General features: G+C 52.7%; 5 protein-coding genes across 5 annotated transcripts; 1 reads left to right on the top strand and 4 right to left on the bottom strand.

Moving 5' to 3' along the window:
* Positions 1-1,928: 1,928 nt before the first annotated feature.
* BDW74DRAFT_172475 (uncharacterized protein) lies at positions 1,929-2,735 on the bottom strand (the record flags this gene model as incomplete). Its single annotated transcript, XM_073727544.1, has 1 exon — positions 1,929-2,735. One exon carries the CDS (start codon positions 2,733-2,735, stop codon positions 1,929-1,931), a length of 807 nt encoding a protein of 268 aa, XP_073589745.1.
* Positions 2,736-4,210: 1,475 nt separating this feature from the next.
* BDW74DRAFT_4958 (putative DNA repair protein Rad4) lies at positions 4,211-7,492 on the top strand. Its single transcript, XM_073732958.1, has 4 exons — positions 4,211-4,847; positions 4,895-5,098; positions 5,143-5,494; positions 5,538-7,492. The coding sequence occupies exons 1-4, from the start codon at positions 4,278-4,280 to the stop codon at positions 7,325-7,327; spliced, it is 2,916 nt and encodes a 971-aa protein (XP_073589744.1). The 5' UTR covers positions 4,211-4,277; the 3' UTR covers positions 7,328-7,492.
* A 42-nt stretch (positions 7,493-7,534) lies between these two features.
* Positions 7,535-8,648, bottom strand: BDW74DRAFT_184569 (putative 2-deoxy-D-gluconate 3-dehydrogenase; the record flags this gene model as incomplete). Its single annotated transcript, XM_073730849.1, has 2 exons — positions 8,261-8,648; positions 7,535-8,200 (listed from the first exon to the last, which is right to left on the bottom strand). The coding sequence occupies exons 1-2, from the start codon at positions 8,387-8,389 to the stop codon at positions 7,535-7,537; spliced, it is 795 nt and encodes a 264-aa protein (XP_073589743.1). The 5' UTR covers positions 8,390-8,648.
* Positions 8,649-9,068: 420 nt separating this feature from the next.
* On the bottom strand, positions 9,069-10,955 carry BDW74DRAFT_172472 (MDR family MFS transporter; the record flags this gene model as incomplete). The annotated part of the gene is made up of 4 exons (XM_073727543.1): positions 9,069-9,254; positions 9,375-9,839; positions 9,909-10,738; positions 10,793-10,955. 4 exons carry the CDS (start codon positions 10,953-10,955, stop codon positions 9,069-9,071), a joined length of 1,644 nt encoding a protein of 547 aa, XP_073589742.1.
* Positions 10,956-11,189: 234 nt separating this feature from the next.
* On the bottom strand, positions 11,190-19,520 carry BDW74DRAFT_172471 (type I polyketide synthase; the record flags this gene model as incomplete). The annotated part of the gene is made up of 10 exons (XM_073727542.1): positions 11,190-12,074; positions 12,121-12,438; positions 12,488-17,105; positions 17,161-17,320; positions 17,371-17,923; positions 17,987-18,213; positions 18,275-18,638; positions 18,710-18,978; positions 19,055-19,199; positions 19,257-19,520. 10 exons carry the CDS (start codon positions 19,518-19,520, stop codon positions 11,190-11,192), a joined length of 7,803 nt encoding a protein of 2,600 aa, XP_073589741.1.
* Positions 19,521-20,931: the final 1,411 nt, after the last annotated feature.

The raw sequence follows: 20,931 nt of genomic DNA, 5'->3' as shown, positions 1-20,931 counted from the left end.
CTTGTCTTCGACTTCGTCGTCAACAGCCTTGGTGATTGGAGTGCACTCGCCGTCGATGCAGCGTGTAGCGTCCTCGAGGCAATCAGTGTAGCGGGTGCAAGCGTTGGTGGGCTCGGGAGAAGTCTTGAACGCAACAGTGCAGAATCCGTGTTTGCAGAGGTGAGCAACCGAGCAGTCGTGGTTCGACTTGCATGGTTTGCCAAGTTCCTCGTTATCATCACCCTTCATAAGCTGAGCGAATGTGTTAGCATTACAATGTAAGGGGCGAAGTCGGTGCTAGAAACATACCATCCAAAGACCCTTCTCTTTGACTTCACGAGGGCCCATACCATGGGGATTGCCGAGATGGTCGAGCGGGAACGAAGGACCATGAATGGTAAGATAAGGCTCATCACGATCAACATCGCGAGAATGATAGTCGTCGCCAGATCCAGGAGGGAGCGGCTCTATATCGAGAGCTGGTTAGAGAAGTCGCGAGGGGAAATGAATAGAAGGACACTTACTTGGGTGAGGCTTGTATTTGCCATCGTTGTCACGAACGGCGGCACCCTTAAAGCCAGGGCTAACACCCGGAACGGGATCGACAAAGACAGGAACGGTAAGAGGACCATTGACATCAGGACCATTGCCGACCGGGAAGGTAGGACCGTTGGTCTCGGGGCCGATGGGGATGGGGATAGTCGGGCCTTGAGTGTCGGGGCCACCGGCGACAGGAATGGTAGGTCCCTGAACAGGAACAGTACCATTGGAGTCATGTCCGACGGTGACGGCGACAGAAGAGCCAGCATTGCCGGGAGCAGGCACAGCGACTGTGAGAGCAGCCACGGCGACCACGCCGGCCAAAGCGGGCATGAAACGCATCTTTGAAGGATGCAAGAGAGAATCGGGATTCAGAAAAGACTGAAGAAGTTTGGAGAGTAGAAGAGTCTGGAAAGGTAGAGAGAAGAGAGTGTTGGAGGTGGTTGAGGATGGGAGAGAAAGAAAGAACTCCTTGGGGGGGGGGGGGGGGGGGGGGGCAGGAGGTGCAATTTATGTTAGGATTTGAGGAGTTCTGGAAAACTTCAGGCCAGCCTCCCTCTCTCCTCCCAGGCAGATTTCACTAAGCATATTCACTTTTTCAGTGACTGGGTGGCGAAATCTGTTGAGGGCATCAACGTCAGGTACAGGTTGTCTGGGGTAAAAGACTGGAAATCATGCACGCTAAGGTGATAGGATCCACTATCACAACATAGAGCCATCATCCCTTGCTGTTTTCCAGTTTCAGATCTGGCTGCCAGTGACAGCCTGCCCATGATAAACACGCTCATTGGCTCAAAGTTGTTATTATTCACAATTCTGTGCGAAGTCTGGCAGAGATCTCGCCAGCATCAGGGCAAGAACACGGTCTGTTCACCACCAGAGAAGTGACGCAGAAGTGCGAAGAATCAGAAAGACGTAGTCAGAACCTGGGAGCTTCATGACGTGGGCATTTTGCTCAAGGTCCATGCCTCACAGTGCCAGTAACACAGGAGGGCCTCTGCCTGAGGAAGCACTGGAGACAGTCCTTGAGCACACATGATGAGGTATTAATGACGAGGCTGACAGCATTTTTAGCTAGGCCCAAGCAGATAGTTAGAAATATTCAAAACATACTAACATGGCAGGGCATCCTGACCAGGTGTGCTGTGAGACTTTCCTTATCTCAGGAATGCAAACCACTTCAGACTTTCGGCCGGAGTATCACCGAGCCAGGACTTAGCTCGGAAAAAGGGACTTTGCATCACAAACACCATTCTTCTGCTTGAATCAGCCTTGACAGGACTGTGGTGATCTCAGCCAGTGAGTACGCGAGTGCCAGACCAGCTAACATGCTAACATTGCTGGCCCTTTCTATAAAGCTCTATCAGAAACACAGGCCTGTCCATCCGGAAAAGATCCTCACTCAGAGCTCAGACTGCCCCAAGTCCAGCACCGAAGACTGAAGCAACTAAAAGCGCTGCAACAAGAATCCTCAGCTTGAGTCTCCCGCCACTCGACGTACCCGTTGGAGAAGACACCAAATCTCCGGTATCCGACGACGACGGAGCAAAGCTAGTTGCGTCTTGAAATTGCTCATTTCGAGATGAAGACTCAGTCAAGGTGGACGTGGAGGACAGAGCAGGAGCAGACGTCGAGGCAGAGCCCAGCACCGTTTCCAACGGCCGCGTAGTACCGGCGGTGGTAGTCTCCTCACTCATCGTCGCGGAATCCGAATATACAGGTACGTCGGTCACAGCAACCCAATTCGTGAACGTAAAGCCTTCTCCCTCATCGTACGTATACGATGTCCAGTGCGTGGTCCAATCCGTCACCCAACTCCCCGACGGCGTCGACGCATACTCCGTCGGCATGGGCTTGCCTTCCACCGTAAAAGTGTCGCAGGTCACATCACCGCCGCTATTATCCTGACCGCCGTCCGTCAGGCACATAAAGTGGTCGTCCCAGCCATACGGAGTATCGCCCTTGATCACGTCGAGATTAGGGTCAACCTGGCAGAGCAAGGCGCAGGAGACAGGGTAAGCTGAATGATCGGGCGTAGTCGGCTCAGTGATATTGTAGACTGTTCCTGAGCAGCATTGCGCGAATCTTGGGGCGCTTTCAGGGCCTACGGGAGGCGTCTTGCAGATGAGGCCGGGCAGGTTCTCAGGCCATTCTGTGTAGGCATTGCTGTAGTTCAGATCAAAAGTAACGTGGCCGGAGCATTTTTGCTCGGACATTGTCTGCTTTCCTTTCTCGAAGTAGCCAACTCCAAATAATTATTCCAATATGTACGATATCTGTTTATCAAGCTGAATTAAGGTTTTGTACCTGCCAAGCTCAACCAGAAAGCTTGGTCAGGTGACCTGCCTAGACACGGTGAGACTGAAATGAGCACATGCAGCAAGATTCCGTAGCTGTCTTGCTAGTACGGCTATGTTATGGCTCGTCTGCTTATGAAGCCAATTAGTCAATTGTTATTGCACTATCGTAATGTATGCGGTCGTCATCGAACATGCTGTAGTGGACATATCTATATATCTTAGACCACGACACAACCTAAGACGCTTGTAGTTTGTGTATGTACCATTAGGGTATATAGACCTATTAGTAACAGGCCAGTTTTCCTAATACAGTCTCTACCTTGGCATTTAAAAGCTGTCTATGATACGAGGAGACAACACTACCCATTAGTGTCGCTCATGAAGAAAAAACACTTTGATCTATGTAACTCTCGAAACCACCGAGTCAGAATCCTGGGCCTCCCCGAGCCCGATACGAGCAGATGAAAGTACCCTTACTATCTGATCACCCATAAGGCAGGAGACAGCAGCTCAAGAAAACAAAACATGAGTTAACACTATAAAGCTATTTGACCCTACGAGCAGCTCACTCCCTGAACCCACACGCCTACTCGTAAACTACCCACAAACAGCCCCAAGGCCATTGTCTAGTACAGATTTGCCTACCAGAACATATTCCACCGTTCTCCTCCTGTCTTCCTGTGTAGTAAAAACACAGCAGGGCGTAATCGCCGCAATACAAATCTGGGCAGAGGGTATATTTGGCTAAAAAGCGTGGTATTGTTTAATGCAGGTAGTGACGTGCCCGAGACGAGTATATACATCGTCACTTTCATTCATCACCGAGATGTGTCTTCTTGTTGAGGAGTGGCATGTGAATTATCGGCATGTTTCATTGAAGGCTGCTTGAGTAATATTCGTCTCTAGCTTGCGCCTGGCCGGGAAAATGCGTTGAGCACGAGAGTTTGATTCAGTCGGCCAAAGCGCGTCGAGGGCGAAAGATTTGGAGGGGAGGCAGCAGAATCTCTGGGCAACATAAGGAGCATGAATATATCTGCTGAGGATATGCTAATGCTGTGTAAACTAAGAGAGGAATAAGATGTTAGCTATAGATGATCTCTCGCGCTGCAGCGTCGCGACCACTGTGCTGACAACGCTGAAGAACGGTGCTGCGTTGGGAGTATGCGGCGGTATCAATCGTGTGCAATTATGTATAGAAAAACTTCCAAGTTAAAGATGATTATGCATTGATATTTTTTGATCCTCGCAATCTCCATTCTCCGGCTTCATGCTTGGGGTCAAGCGGGCACCAAATGGCAAGGAGCAGAGATTACGTCACCAAGCACGTGACCTTCTAGACCATCGCGTCACCTTCCTCTCTTCCCTTTTCCATCCATCACATCATCTTCCGACCTTAATCCGCAGGTTCCTCGATCTAGACGCGTATCTCCTTCATGCTGCGACAAGATAGGGTCCACTATGTCGTCCCGGACGCGCCCCGGCCGCTCCGCAACACGCGGAGCTCCCCGTACTCGCACCCGCCGATCGCGACGAACCGAAGACGACGAGATACCTCAAGTCTACCGACAGATGCTAGCTGAGGCGGATGCGCGAGAAACCAGCGAGTCAGGAAATGACAGGCCAGCGAAGCGATTGAAGCCTGCCGGGCATAGAGCGACACCCGCGCAGGCGCAAGTTGTGGAGCTCGCGGAGCCAGAAACGCAGGCTATGAACACTGAGGAGAATGCGGCCAAGCAACTGCAAACTGTATATAACTCGCCGTCGGGGTCAGAAGAGTCGGATATGGAATGGGAGGAAGTCGATATCCAGCATCCTGCGATTCCTGGACTGACTTCGTCCGTGACGGATGATGCGCCGTTGCAGATCACACTTGGGCAGCAGGATAAGCGGAAGCAAAGGGCTGTGCGACGCAAGCCTGTAACTGCGGCGGAGAGGAAGCTCCGACTTGATGTTCATAAAGCGCATCTACTTTGCTTGCTGTGCCATGTGCAGCGGCGTAATTTGTGGTGCAACGATGAGGAAGTACAGGTGCGTTGCATCCTTTCCTCATTTGAATTATCTAAGTGTACTTGTAGGGTTCTCTTAGGAAAATATTATCGAAGCATATTAGATCGCAGCTCAATCCACCGGAGGAGAAGCCTCAGCATACTAGATCAGCAATGTTCTTGGACGGTCTCAATCAGGCTGGGGACGTATTCTTCAGGCGGTTCAAAATCATAAAACCTGGGTTACGTCGCCCGCACTGGTTGAGCGATGATGATGCACTAAAAAGACGGACTGTAAGCTACAGAATCCTCAGGCAAACTCTGCTAATATGCGGCAGGAGGCTATCATCTCTGACGCTGAAGTGTTCCTTTCCCGAGACGACTTTCGCAAGCAGGCCAAGTCATTGCAAGGCTCTCGTGATTTCGGCGCTCAGCTGTTCTGTGCACTGTTGCGCTCCGTCGCCGTGGATGCTAGGCTGGTCTGCTCGTTGCAGCCCCTGCCATTTTCAGGAGCGCAACTTCCACCGAAGCCGGAGCCGCAACCTATCGTCATATCTTCCGATGATCACGATTCACTGACCGACGGTCAAACACAATCCGATTCAAAGCCCACGCCCATTCGAAGGATCGGTCGACCAGGTTTCAAACCAACGCCAACGCGAGCGCAGAATACCACCACTTATGCTTCAAGTACGTACACCGACCGACTTACTGTCTCTGCTAACAGCCATAGGACCAGTACCAACCGAATCATCGTACCCCGTATTTTGGATAGAGGCGTTTAACGAAGCCTTCCAGAAATGGGTCGTGATTGATCCCATGGTCACCAAGACGCTCGCGAAACCACACAAACTCGAACCTCCATCTACCGATCCCTTCAACCTTCTCAGCTATGTCGTCGCGTTCGAAGAAGACGCCTCCGCGCGCGACGTCACCCGCCGCTATACCAGAGTATTCAATGCCAAAACCCGCAAACTCCGCGTCGAGTCGACCAATAACGGCGAAGGCTGGTGGAAACGAGTTATGGCGTATTTCGAGAAGCCCTTCTTAGAAGACCGCGACGAGCTGGAGGTTGGCGAGTTGACGGCAAAGACTGCTGCCGAGCCCATGCCGCGGAATGTTCAGGATTTCAAAGACCACCCGGTCTATGCGCTGGAACGGCATCTCCGTCGCAATGAGGTTATCTTTCCCAAGCGGGTTACGGGGCATGTTAGTCTTGGGAAACCGGGTGGCAAGGGCCAAACCGAACCCATCTATCGACGATCAGACGTCCATGCTCTTCGAAGTGCGAATAAGTGGTATCGGCTTGGGCGGGATATCAAAGTGGGCGAGCAAGCGCTGAAGCGGATACCCTCCAGAAATAAGGGAGTGACATTGGAGGATGACGAGGAACCTGAAGAGACTACGTTGTACGCCTTCTTCCAAACGGAGCTGTACAAGCCGCCACCTGTCGTTCTGGGACGAATACCGAAGAACTCGTTTGGGAACTTGGATGTCTATGTGCCGAGTATGGTACCTCCTGGCGGAGTTCACATCAGGAACTTAGAGGCTGCTCGTGCTGCGCGGATTCTAGGCATCGATTACGCCGACGCCGTTACTGGATTCAGCTTCAAAGGACGCCATGGCACGGCCGTCGTTCAGGGCATAGTTGTTGCCGATGAGTACAGAGAAGCAGTGGAGGAGGTCTTGAGCGCAATGGAGGAAGAGAAGCTGCGAAATGAGCAAGAGGAACGAACTATCGAAGCGCTGTGCACATGGAAGAATCTTCTGCTGAAGCTTCGCATCGCCGAACGAGTCAAGGGCTATGTCATTGAGGGCGAAGCTGATGACGAGGCGAGTGGGCTGGATCAGGTTGAGCCAAATGAAGAGGGTGGTGGATTCCTCCCCGAGTCTGATGCTGAAATGGCGAGCCCTCCGCCCGTTGCTGGACAATCTCATGAGTACGCTGCCCAAGTCGAGGAGATGGGTGGTGGATTTCTCCCGGAGTCTGATGGCGAGGAGCCCTCGCCTGCTCCTCACAAACCCGAGTCTGTTGATGGCGAGCAACAAAACGGGCCTGAACCTACTGGCCAGGACGACGTGGGCGGCGGCTTCATAGCTGAGGATGAGGTTCCCAAGCCATCCGTTCCAGAGTCCCGCCGCGCCAACAGACGTGCACGTACGCATTATGATCTTGTCGTCGTACCGAATGGAACACAAATACTCCCTGACGAACAACGCCTTGTTTTACCCAAACCCCAGGTTACCAACCAAACTCTTCAGACACCCACCACAAGAGCGTTAGGAGACACCATCGACGAACCCATCACAGTAGCATCATCAGTCAACGACTCTGCGTCCGCCAGCGTCGAGATTCTTTCCCGAGCGCCTTCCCAGGTCCAGTCACGCGCTCCGTCTGTGGAAGTTATGTCCGCGCCTGCATCTCAGGGCTCTGAACATGGGGATGAAGAGCGCGAGGGATCCCTTCTCTCAGAGGACCCTGAGGATGAAGATGCGGTTCCTGAGTGGCTTATGTCTGACTAAGACCTGATGTTCCATACGTTTCATGATAAAGATACAATCACTGTTCAGCAGTTGGTGTGCTGTTATTTGAAGGATACCACTGTACATACCCAGGAGAGAATTGGTCGTTCCAAGAAAAGGCTTGCTCTCAATGCAACAATATCCCAGCAAACTACCGCGTCTATATACAGTCCTTTTTTATCCCCTTCATCTCATCTCAAAGCCACTCTACCTCCCCATCCAGCCCCCATCAACCGTAACCAGCTCCCCACTAACATACGAACTGGCCTCACTCGCCAAAAACACAACGGGCCCCTTGAAATCCTCAGGCCGCCCCCACCTCCCCGCCGGAATCCGCGCCATGATCCCCGCATTGCGATTACTGTCATTGATCAATGCAACATTCATATCCGTATCAATGTACCCCGGCGCAATAGCATTAACATTAATCCCCTTCCCAACCCACTCGTTACTCAGCGCCTTCGTCAGCTGCGCGATTCCGCCCTTACTCGCCGCATACGCAGGCACCGTAATCCCGCCCTGGTACGACAATAGCGACGCAACATTGATAATCGACCCCTTCTTCGTACCCGGCGTGAACGAGCTCTCCGGCTGCGAGAGGATGTAAGCGCCGAACTCGCGGCAGAGCGTGAACACGCTTGTCAGGTTGACGTTGAGTACCTCGTCCCAGTCTTCGTCGGGAAATTTCTCCGAGGGATGTCGCCTTTGGATACCGGCGCAGTTTAGCAGGATTGTCGGGTTGTGTCCGGCTGACACGAGGGTGGGGATTATGGACTTTACGGCGGATCGGTCGGAGAGTTCGGCGGCGTGGATGGTGGCTTTTCGGCCGAGGGAGGTGATGGCGTCGTGCGTTGTTGTGTTGCTTGTGTCGCGCTGTAGTATGGATGTTAGCATTGGAGAGGACGGAGAGGGAGGGCTGGGTGGGTGACGTACCTGGACGAGGATAATGTCCGCCCCGGCCTCCGCGAGCGCAATGGCCATTGCGGCGCCGATGCCGCGGGTTCCGCCGGTGACGAGGGCGGTTCTGCCGGCTAGGGAGAAGAGGGATGCGACGTCTGGCATTTTTCTGGGTTGTAATGTGTTGGTTTGGATTGCGGTTTGGAGAGAGTGGGATGGTTAGTGCTGTTATATAGTGGCAGTGCGGGGCAGCCCGAAGAGGATGTTTCCGTTGCCGACAGCGCCCGACGACACCCCCGCATCGGTTATTGCGCCGATCGGGGGTTGTCCGAGTTTACTTTAGGGTAAAGTTACGTCAGGGTGTCAAAAGGGAACTATACACCTCCCAAACAATGCGTTGTGATGGGAAGGCACAACTAGGCCCTGGTATATCCGGTGTCTTTGGATGATAGCTTGTGACTGAACGATCAGCCTTACTCGGAGCTTTTCCTGAGGCTCGGATATGTATCCGTCTTTCTGGGGACGGAGTAAGTCGAACCTGAAGACTAGAGCTCTGGTGTCTGGGATGGAATGAGCATAGAAAGGGGGCAAGCTATGATACCGGATTTCGAAGCCCAGAGTGAGAGAAAGATCAGTCTATAAGTTTTACCCCTATATAACCCTCTCCCCAGAAGAATCTAAGCCCCGACCCATCTCTGACATCCTCACGACCCTCCACTCCAAGCAAACATATACCAACCACTAGGCATACTCACCTCCAACCTACTCCAACTCCGACTTGCTTAACCTTTACCGCAACGAAGCGCCCACTGCCTCGAAGACGTGGAGAAGATGAGATATGATCTCAACCGTCCCTCTTCAACCCCCGTCCCCTGGCGAAGAGAGAGGCAATAACAGCAACAGCGCCAAAGCCTGCACTAACACCAAACGCCATGCGAATACCGCCGTAGTAGACGTGCCTCGCCGCAAGCTGAATCTCCGGGTCAAGATTGTAAATCGCACTAACGGAGTGCCGGATCTCGTCGATGACCTAGAAGAAAAAGGGAAGTGGTGAGCGATTGCCTTCGAACCGAGGAAGTGAGTAGAGGGTTGGAGGTGACGGGAGTCACGGAGGGATGTGCAACAAGAAACATGGGGGAAGGGAAGGTACTTTCCATTTATGCGGTACACCCCGCAACGCCCCCGGCAGGGAGCGCACGAGCTCATTCTGCACAATCGCAGACGTAATCGCCACACCATACACCGTTCCCAGCGAGCGAATAAGATACACCGTCGACGCAGAAACGGCATGATCTTCATGCCCGAATGCCGCGAGGACCGTAAACAGGATAGCAGGGTACACGACACCCTGGCCGAGATTCGCGGGGATAACGTAGACGAAGTACTTCCAGGCCGAGTCTTCGAAGTCCAGGAGCATGACGAGGAGATTGCCGAGGAACATGAGGATTGCGCCGAGGCGCATCAGGTATGCGAGTTTGCCGTAGCGGGACATTATGATTCCGGAGAGGAGGCCGCCGATGGGGGTTGCGAGGGAGGGGATCACGAGGCGCGCACCGGCTTTGGAGGCGCTGTCGAGAAGGACGATCTGGAAGAAGAGGGGGAGGTTGAAGAGGAACTGCACTCACACCAGGATTGTCAGCATCTTAGTCTCATATAATACTGTAGAAGGGGACAGGGTCCATACGGCATAAGCAGCCATGCCCACACAGATGTTCGCAACCTGCGTCGAAACCGGCAAGAGACCCCTCAACATCCTCAGCGGAATAACAGGAATCGCACTCGTCTTTGCCTCAACAACTAGGAACGCAGCTAGGAGAACGACACTAGCGACAAGACTCCCAATAACCCGCCCATCACTCCAAGGCAGCTCATTCCCGCCCAAACTCAATCCAACAAGCTGCACCGACAGACCAAGGATAAGCAACAGCGCACCGGCAAGATCAACCTGCTTCCAAACACCAAGTCCAGCACGAACACCGACAACGGGCTTAACAGGTCTCGGAATAACGACCCGTCCAACGATCAACGCAAAAACAGACACAGGAACTTGCAGCAGAAAGCACCACCTCCACCCAATCGTATTCGCAATCGATCCCCCTAGCGACGCCCCGCAGATAGACCCAAACCCATGCAGGACATTCTGCGCAGCCTGGTACATCCCTCTTCGCTGGAAGGGGATCATATCGGAGTTGATAATCGTGGCCATGGTCATGAGTCCGCCGCCGCCGATACCGGTGAGTGCGCGCATGAGATTCAGGAAGATGACGTCCCGCGCGACGGCGCAGCCTAGACAGCCGAGCAGAAAGGTGATGGTTGACGTAAAGAAGCAAGCGCGTCGTCCGAAGATATCAGAGAAGCGGCCGTAGAGCGGCTGGAATGCGGTGCTGGTGATGAGGTAGGAGGTTGTGAGCCAGGAGGAGGTGTTTGCGGCGTTGAACTCGGAGCTGATGAGGGCGTAGGTGGAGGCTGTGATTGTGCCGTCAAAGCCGGAGAGGAAGACGTTGGCGAAGATTGCTATTTAATTAGCTGTTGGACTGAAAATATTGGACTGGGGGAAGGGGAACGCACCGACTTCGATCCAGAGGAAGCCTTTGGGCGGCTTCCAGTCTGCTGCGGGGAGGAGCGGTGCCTCTTCTTCTTGAGCGTGTTCCTGGATTTCCTGGTCATGCTCATGCTCATGCTCAACCGCTGGGCTGGGCGCATCTGCTGGGACGATTGTTCCGTACGACATTTGGACGATTAACTTTTCTTGACGTCTGCGGGAGAAATGATAGAAAATCGCGACTTTATAGTGACAGCAAGCTGTGGTGGGGTAGCGCTTTATCGCCCGAGAATTGCAGTCACTCAAGGCACTTATCGATGGCATCATCTTAGACTGTTTGTGCTAATTGTTAGGGAGTTTCTAAGTGGCCAATCTCTATGCATCTCCACACTTGAGCCCTAACTGACACATTCTATATCCAAATCACTTGTCGTCCAAAGACGAAGCAGCCAGCATTCCCTTGACCACCAGACTCTTCCCCGCCGCGACCCGTCCCATCTCCTCAAAGCTCACCTTCCCCATCATTTCGAACACCGCGATGTCCGCATCTAGCTTCCATTTGAACCAGTTTCTCAACTCCACTGCCACCAATGAGTCGACTCCGTATTGATTCATGGGCTTGCTGGCGTCTAGGTTCTTGAGCGGGACGCCGATCGCCTTGCTCAGCCGCTGCATGAGAGACTCGGCAATAATATCTGCTGCATCCTGCATCGAAGTAATAATTGTCAGTTGGCGCAAGATATCCACATTGCCTCCTGCGTCTTCCGCGGCGTTAGTCGTCGGTGATACGCTGGAGTCAACGATACTCCACGTCCCACTGAATAAAGGGCGGTTGAGAAGGACCGGGATCTCGCGCCCTTCCGCAGCAAGGCCCCGAGGGGTGTTGAGGCCGACCAGGACCTGCGACCGGAGCGGCGTTTCTGGGATTTCAAGGGACGGATCACAGTGATACTCCAGTAATGCGAACATTTCTTTCTGTGAAATGCCGATAGGATAGCCCGAAGCGGTCAATGCGTTTCTTACGGCGTCGTTATCGCGCAGAACACCGTCGTCTAACATAACGCCCAAATTTAGGGTTGTCGCGCGCTCGCCCAGGCCGTTGCGATAGTGCACGAAGGCATCTTGGTATGCGCAGGCAGCCGCGTAGTTGACGGCCGCTGTACCTCCGATTCCGCCCACAATAGAGGAGTACGTGATGAAGAAGTCTAGCCCGCTGGGAAGAACTTGATGGAGGTTCCAGGTCCCAGCGACTTTACACGACACCGCTTCTTGCCAGTCGGTGTACGTCATGTTTGTGAAGACCTTGTTCTGGCATGTGTTAGTAGGAGAAAACGGAAGGTATATGGCGACGTACACGAAGAACCATGGCAGATTGGATACAGCCCTTGATTGGGGGCATCGTCCGGCCAACGTCCTCGAGGACAGCCTTCAGCCGCTCGAGGTCGCTAATATCGCAGGCGCGTACTTCAACATGAACTCCGTCTTCTTTCATAGCATCAATGACTTGCTGCGCCTCCACATTAGGTCTTGATCGGGACAGCAAGAGGAGATTCTTCGCGCCCCTGGCCCCCATCCAGCGCGCGGTAGCACGACCGATACCTCCGAGGCCGCCCGCGATAATATACGTCGCATGCGCATCGAAGGACCACAACCGCTGCGCTTTAAGCTTCGTCTGCAAGAAGGTTTAGTATAGCCACCAAACCTGCATAGACCTATCTCACCTTAACCACATCATCCCCTCGCATCTCAATCACAGTCTTCCCCGTGTTCTTGCCACCCTGCAAGTACCGGAATGCCTGTTCAACCTCACTGACGGGGTAGACATGGATCGGGCGGGGGGGAGTGACCTGACGCTCTTCTATCAAGTCCCCAATCTCTTTTTGTAGCTGCTCTAGCAAAGCCGGTCGATACTTTCGCGCCTCATTCAAATCAATCGCATGGAAAGACGCATTCCGCTCGAAAGGCCGCATTGGCAAATCCCCGTTTCCAAGAATATCCTTCTTGCCAAGTTCAAGGAATCGACCGAAAGGAGCGACGCACTCCCAACTGCTCACTAGTAGGTCGCCGCTCAACGAGTTCAAAACGACGTCGACTCCCTTACCACTAGTGACGCGGTGAATACCTTTGGCAAAGGATGCATTGCGACTGTCGAATATATGCTCAGCCGGGATGTCGTAGAGGTCCATAAGTAATCCCTTCTTCTCCTCTGAGCCAACAGTAACAAAGATCTTTGCGCCGCGGAGTTTCGCAATCTGGATAGCGGCCTGGCCCGTCCCTCCAGCTGCCGAGTGGATAAGGATTGATTCACCGGGCTGGATATTGGCAACGTGGATGAGAGCGTAGCACGCTGTACTGAAAACAACAGGGATTGCGGCTGCCTCGACGAAGTTCATCCCATCGGGTATAGGAATGGCATCGCTAGCCCTGCACCGGGCGTATGTCTGGTACGTCCCAATTGCACTAGCGCAGACTCTATCACCAACCCCCAGTTCTCGTACCTCGCTACCCATGCGGCATACAGTGCCCGCACACTCGAAGCCAAATCGGTCACCAGCAATGCGTCCTAGGGCGATGAGGCAATCGCGGAAATTGACGCCACATGCCTCAATCTTGATCTCAATCTCATCAGGGCCTAGAGGCGCCTGAGTTGACTCATCATCGATAAATTGCAATGTATCTAGCAATCCCGGTGTCGCTATGTTAAGCCGCAATGCCTTGTGCGCTCCAAAAGCTGACTCTCCCTCCTCCACCTCGGCAGTGAGATCAGGTATCTTCTCATTGATATAGTCAGCTTCGACAAGCCGATCAACGCAGAGACGTCCATCGCGCTCAACAAACTCCTGCTCGCTGTCATTCACGGGCCTGGTAGCCACGACGTCAAAAACCCGTAATATCAAGTCTGAAACGTGCGTCGGTGAGCATGAGGATGGATCCAGCGATAGGGAGATGAATTTCGACGCCAGCTCTTCAAGTCGGATGCCCCGGAAAGCGCCCTGGATCATAGCGTGCCCTGGTAGCCGTGGCCGGAAGCCGCCGCCTCGACAGACCCAGAGCATCCCGTCAGCGGCTTGGAGGAGCTTTTTGAACCGCGAGTAGACATTGACATCGAGGGTAGAAAGGACACCGTTTCCAAGCTCGAGAATTACTACGAAAAACCATTTTCCGTGGCTTGCTAGTTGCGCTGCATCGTCAAGACTGACTGTGACCGTCTCGCCCCCCTGTTTTTGTATGCTAACAAGTAACATTGATGCAACAGACTGTTGGATTGGGTCGTCCACGTCATATACAACTACCGTTCGTGGAAGATCGGGACTTCGCCGAAGTTCATCTTTTATAGCAGTCGAAATGAGCACACTATGTTCCTGGGCTTCGAGATCGTCATAATCGTTGACCTCAAGCTCGACTCCGCCAAAGCCATTCTTGCGCAGGACTCGATCCCACGTTGCCACCTCAGCACCGGGACTGAGCTCTCTATAACTGTCCTCGAATCGCCACCACCCTGGCAGGACGCCGAAAGCGAAGTTTAACCGCGTGACGTCCGGGCTGGTCAACTCAAACATAACCAGCTTCCCGCCAGGTTTGAGCAGCTTGCGTGCATGCTTGACGGTTACGTCCAGGTCCCGAGTTGCGTGGAAGACATTGTCTGCTATAATGAGATCGTATGCTTCGGCCTCAAAGGCTTGCATGGCTGGGTCCTTCTCAATATCGAGAACCCGGAAAGATACTTTCTCCGGAAACGCTTCGAAAAGTTCGGCACCATCGGTAAAGAAACCAGCTGAAATATCCGTATACGTATAATGGTCGAAGCGTGGTGTTCCTCTTCCGGACTCGCCAGACCCGTTCTTAGTCAATGTATCCAGGATATCTTTGGTCATCCCGCCAGTCCCAGCCCCTATCTCTAGGATATTGAGACGCGGGTACTTGTGCGCGTAGAGATCTATGAAGTGCAGTGCTTGAGATTGCGCGCTGGAGTACTCGTAGACTTGGCGATAGTATTCCTTCACAAGGGGTGTTTTGAACATGAGGTCCACCGGGTCAACGGACCCATCCAAGATCGCAGACAAATTTCGGGCGACGACTGCAAATAGTTTAGTTAGGCGGTCTCGGGATTCGAGCGTGTCGAGGAGCTGAATGTAGAATGCATTGTCGTAGAGATGTGTCACGACTTTTCGCTTGATCGGGCTGTCCTCATCCATCGCAGCGAACTTCGTCTTCTCATACTGCATCCAGGACACAAATCGCCGCTGATAAGGCGCCACTGTCTTAACTGAGTCTGACGTTAGCGTGTCAAGGGACCTAAGAATGCAGATGTAGACCAAAGTTTTGATATCCGAATCCAACTCAACCGGTGGACTTTGCATCAGAACCCTTTCAGTCAAATACCCATACAGCTCGTCATCGGACAGAAGTTCAATATCAGGCTTTGAGTCGAAGTTCCAACATAGCTTCTTCTTCTTCTTCCCGTCTTGTTCATGCGGTCCCTTTTCCTTTTCCTCTTTTAAGTACCTAGCCTCGAGACCCTCCAAGACAACAAGTGCTTCCGTTCCCGACGCATCAAAGGCAACGACATCAGAAGCCACGTTGCTAGATCCGGAAAATGCGGACTTGTTCCAGGCAAGCATGGTATCTTGGTGCTTGTTCTTGGCTATGCCCGTCTCCGAGATAAACATTTTTCGAATCCCGGCCACCACGCTAGGAAGGATCCTCTTCCCGCCGTTTGTCATCGGGACGACGTTGAGATGGAAAAGCCCATCAAGTGTGGTCGGATGGATAGTAAAATTAGTTTGGTGGAACTTTCTGCTTTTTATACGGTGTGAAAGGGGGTCAATCGAGGCGTGGCACTCGTAGGGTCCGTTGTCGTTATAAGAGGACGTCTTGATGCATTGGTGGGTCGGACCATAGTCGACCCCGTTGGACGCTAGGGCTTGATAAATTCGGGGCATGTCGACCTTGCGCTGACAAGATGCTTGTAGACGCACGAGTTCAGTGGCGTGTTGTTCACTCTCGAGCAAGCTTTCAAGACCGCGATCAACCTGGCCCTGATCGTCCTCATATCTGCCGCAAATTTTACCCCGCGCTGCTTCAACCCAGGAGTTGTTTTCCAGGGAGTAAAGCTGGAATACCCTCCAAGAGTCAATGCGGTCATCCTCTTGTCCAGGAGAGGAAAGATAGAATTCAACCTCGACACCATCTGCATCAGCTGAAAGTGTGACAGGTCGAATGAAACGCACATCCTTCAAGAGGTAGCCCGCCAGTGGGGCCTTTGCTTGTTCAGTAACTAGGCTCTTCAAACCCTCGACAGCCATTGCAATAGCCATAGCAGCAGGGAGGATGTTGACGCGGGAAATAACATGGTCCTCCAGCCAGGGATCCTCGGAGAGCCTAAGGCGGCGTCGCCATTTTGCCTGGCCTGGATTGAAGTCAGGTACTTGGAGACCAAGAAAATCGTGACGCGGAGCATGACGGAAACGATGTCCTCTGCTGATGCGTGGTTCGCGCCAATAAGATCGGGTGTGATTGAACGGGTAAGAAGGTAGGTTTGTCAGGGGCCTGATTGAGGAGGGGGTTTGGTTTAAAGCTGAGATATCAACGTAGTGACCACGAGAATGAAGATACCCTATGGCCATTAGGAGGGTTTCAGTTGCATCTTCATCGCGCGTTAGTGTCGACGCATAGCCAGGAACCGGACCTCGACTAGACACCGTTGCTAGGATATCTTTTATAGGCCGTTGCAAAGCTGCGTGGGGTCCTAGCTCTAGAACATCGTCAAATTGAATCCTGGTTGTATCGTATAACGTTTGGCCATTCACGATCTTCACCGAAGCCGACTTGGCTAATGCTGACGCGAACCGAACCGGCGACACCATATTTCTTACCCAGTAGGCAGCCTGACCCAGCTGTTCTGGTGATACGATATCCCCGGTGGCAGACGAGACCATGTGAGTGGCGAGTCCGGCAGCTCGTCCATCCAGCCTCCGCATATACCTACCGTACTCTTCAGCAATGGCCTGCATATGCTTTGAGTGATATGCCACAGTAACAGCGAGCCCACGAGCAAATATGCCGTCGTTTTCAAGTAGGATTTTGAGGTACTCAATCTGCTTCTTAGCCCCAGTAACAGTGATGCTCTGAGGACTGTTTATACATCCAATTGAGATACCGAGCTTTCTGAATCTCTTGCTGACTGTCTCGAAGTATGGCTTAATTTCCGAGTCGGATGTTCCAACAGCAAGCATGCCGCCTGTTTGAGAATAGTCTCGGGCCAGTCGGGACGCTAAGCGGCCCCGATGAAACGCTACGGCCAGGGCGGACCGTCTATCCAGCGCGCCGATGGCATACCTAAATAGTATCTGTTAGGCTATATCTCCAAATTTAGATTTCAAAGTAGACTTACGCAGCTGCAATCTCGCCAGAAGAGTGGCCTACGGCCACCGTCGCCTGCACACCGATACTCTCAAGGAGGTCAATCAAACACAGCTGTAAGGCAGTGCACAGTGCCTGGCTGACCTCCGGCTCGTTGACTCTAGTATCCCCTGGTGCTCGTGAAAGCTCGTCTAACAACCGTCAGCGTGAGTTTCGAAAATGGATATTTTCCTGATCTTACCGTGGAGATCCCATGTACAACCCAACGACTTGAGCTCTTCCGCGCAAGCTACTAAACTTCGAGAATAACAGTAATTATTGTCCAGTCCTCGTCCCATGGCATACCACTGCGCACCTTGCCCTGTGAAGCACAGTGCCAACCTGGGTGCGCTCAATGACCTCACCGGGGACGAGAGCTCGAGGCCGCTTTTCAACTCTTCTGGTGAGCGACATATCGCAAAGGAGCGCCAAAGAAGTGCGCTTCTTCTCTCGCTGAGGGTATATGCCAATTGTGAGATATAGCCGTGATTTTGAGAGTCCGAGTTATGAGCATGATGGTCGTTATATGCGGTCTCGAGTCTAGGAATACCGTCTTCGTCTTGCGCGGAGAAGACAAGAAGTCTGGGACCGCTGTAATAGACTGACTTGCCGTTTGCAACTTCATTGTCATGGGGACACAGATAGTGTGAAGGATCATCCATGACAACGTGGGCATTGGTCCCGCCAAACCCGAAAGAGCTGATTGAGAGTCTTCGCAGGCCTTCCGTAGGCCATGGATGCGTGCTTTTAGGGAACTTTGCAGCAATTTCCATGTCAGTAGTGCTCCACATAGAACGCATTTGAGTTACTAGGCATACCTTGAGGCTTCTATGCCTTTCTTCTATCGTTTTGTTTAGTGTCTCCAGTCCCGCAATGCCGGGTATCTTCCCGCGTTCCAGCATCAAAATGCTCTTGATCATTCCCGCCACGCCACTGGCACCTTCAAGATGGCCGATATTGGCTTTCACTGTTCCCACATAGAGCGGATCCTCAGGCGAAATGTGGTCGCAGAACGCATCCGCTATGGCAGCCGCCTCGATAGGGTCTATCGCCCAGCTTTGGCATTAGAACTTGTGTAGCGAGCTGCTGGGTCTTACGCGACGTACCTCCAACAGCGGTCCCTGTCCCATGCGCCTCAACGTATCTCGTCCATCGCATATCCACCCCAGCCTTCAGGTAAGTTTCTCTAATAAGTCTGCTTTGGGCGTCCGGGCTAGGCTGAACAATACCCGGTGTCCGACCATCCTGATTCGTTCCTGTCGCCCGGATAATGGCGCGGATTGGGTCGTTATCGCGGAGTGCGTCGTCGAATCGTTTGAGAATTAGGGCACCAAAGCCCTCGCCTCTGCCGTATCCATTCGCCCTTTCGTCGAAACTAAAACATCGACCGTCAGGGGAGAGGAAACCTTGGTTGTTGAGAAACGTTGCGGTATCGGGGCTTAAGAAGAGGTTCGCGCCCGCCATTATAGCCTACACCAAGAATCAACGCTCAGTACGACTAAGCTGAATCAGCCGTTGGCTGAGAGGAGACGTAAACGAACCACATCCGAGCTTCTTGTTCTTAGTCCCTGACAAGCAGCATGCAGTGCAACCAGCGTGCTGGAACAAGCCGTATCCATGTTCACCGACTCTCCGCGCAAGTCGTAAAACCAGCTGATGCGATTGGCGAGCATATTCGGTGACAGAGAGCTAGCTGCATATCTGCCTGCAAACTGGGGATCTTCTATGAAGAACCCTTTGTAGTCCTCCGCGAAGGTTCCCGTGTGGACTGAAGTTTTTGTGCCGGCGATTGTGGTTATTGGGATTCCAGCTAGAATAAAGAAGTTGGTCAGAGAACGAACCCAAAACCAAAGATGCGTAAAGAGGTAGGCAGGCGGGAGGCTGACCGTTCTCCAAAGCATGATACGTGATCTCCAGCAAAGTCCGCGCCTGGGGGTCTATCTCCGCTGCTTCAGCCGGGCCGAGCGTAAAAAATGGGGCATCGAAGGCGCCAACATCCCCATCGACGAAATGCGCTCCTTTTAGAGGAAACTACAAGCTCAGCTCAACGCATTCTCCATTTCACCCCCAAAGGTAGGCAGGACGTACGCTATTGAGCCGCTCTTCATCTGCATCGTAAACGCCATCGGAGTTCAACCGACTAGACGGGAACGGCGACCAGGCTGAGCGGGCAGCGCAAAGGGCCTCCCAAAACGAGTCCGCGGTATCCAGTCCCTGCGGAAACTTGAATGCCATCCCGACGACGGCGAGCGGGATTGCGTCGATGTTGGGGGCATTGCTAGTTGGGACTGAGGTTCCATTCACTTGCGGAGATAGAGAGGTAGCATCACGATTTTTGAGGTAGGGCGACATTATGAAATGGAGATATCAATTTCTGGATCAACAAACCCGGTTGCCGGTCTAGAGAAGAGGACGTATATCAAGCTTCATTGATTTCAGCTTCCCCCATGATGTATGCGTGACTGAAAATAGGTCTGCCACACGCAAGATCCCGATGCAGCCTTGGACCAAGGTTCAGCCCCATCGGAGCTGACTTGTTGACCTTGCTCAGGGTGCTTGCCTGAACCCGGAGTACCTGGACAGATACGGAGTAGGTTCGCAGAGTGGCAGCCTGGGACGAATGTCGGTTCAGTGCAGGGATCAGACATCCCGGCGGTTCTGCGTGGCGCGCTGCTGGACGACAATTGCCCTGCTGTTGGGTTCACGACAGATTTGGGGGCCTGATATGTGTGTAGAATGCAAGAGTGGCTGTTCTATGATCGAGGTAAGATGCACGATAAGGGGAAGCGAGAAAATCTTGGCCGACGGGAAGGACGATCATGGCGTTGCTGACGGAGAGGAAGGGACGCGACTGGCCACGCCTATCAATGCGTATGCGCTGTACTGTAATGCGTATGTTATGTCACGCGTTACATGGCAGTTCTCCTACGAGAGTTTGAAAAGGTCTGGTGAGGGCTTTCCCTTAGCGATTGTATATATCACTAGACTAGGGGGAAATAGGTATAAGAACGTTGATTTGCAGCTAGTTTGATAATAAGAGGGCTTTATTGCTACTCCGTAACGCTATAGACGTTCCAACCTTATTTTGGTGCAGAAGTATATTCTCGCTTTATATAACCGGGGTTTGCTCAAGCCATCCAGCTATTCCAATCACGGCCGGATCAACCAAGTAAAATCCATTTATATCCAACATGAAGAACTGCATGAACTACTTAGGATACCTTCAAGCAAACATCTACATCTCCCTGGCGGACAAACGGAGGTATCAAAGCCCGACGCGGCTGGGGCGCCGAGTACAGGAGGCCTTGCAGGAAAACCTTCCTTTAGACCGCCGGATGCTTCCTTGGAGATCAATCAGAACAGCACCAATCGAAAGCGCTGACGGCTCGATGGGCGCTAAAAAGCGAGGTGTGATCAGAGAAATGCATGTCAGCCTCCACCCCCGCCTTTGCAGCCCTAAGTGGTCTCACTGTCTCAGTGGTCTGACATCCGGTATTCGCCGATGCATGTGTAACCCACCGCTTCGAATCGGCGGTTATAGTTGCTCTTAGTGGTGCACTTGGTGGAGTATGCCTGGCCTTGAGTACCGACATTTTCGCTTCATTGGTCGGGGATGCTCCCGTAGGTAGGCTATGCAACTGCAGACTGCAGTTTAATATGTGCGGGAATTATCTCGCTGAATCTCTGACTGTGACTTCACATGTATACAGTAAGCCGGATATACAGGGCTGCGTGATACTCTGTAGGCTATTCCAATTGGACC

Source organism: Aspergillus multicolor, assembly GCF_047715735.1.
Source record: "Aspergillus multicolor strain CBS 133.54 unplaced genomic scaffold BDW74scaffold_1, whole genome shotgun sequence".
NCBI lineage: Eukaryota > Fungi > Ascomycota > Eurotiomycetes > Eurotiales > Aspergillaceae > Aspergillus > Aspergillus multicolor.
Note: the sequence above shows the minus strand (reverse complement) of the source record. Positions and strands in the feature narration are given on the sequence as shown.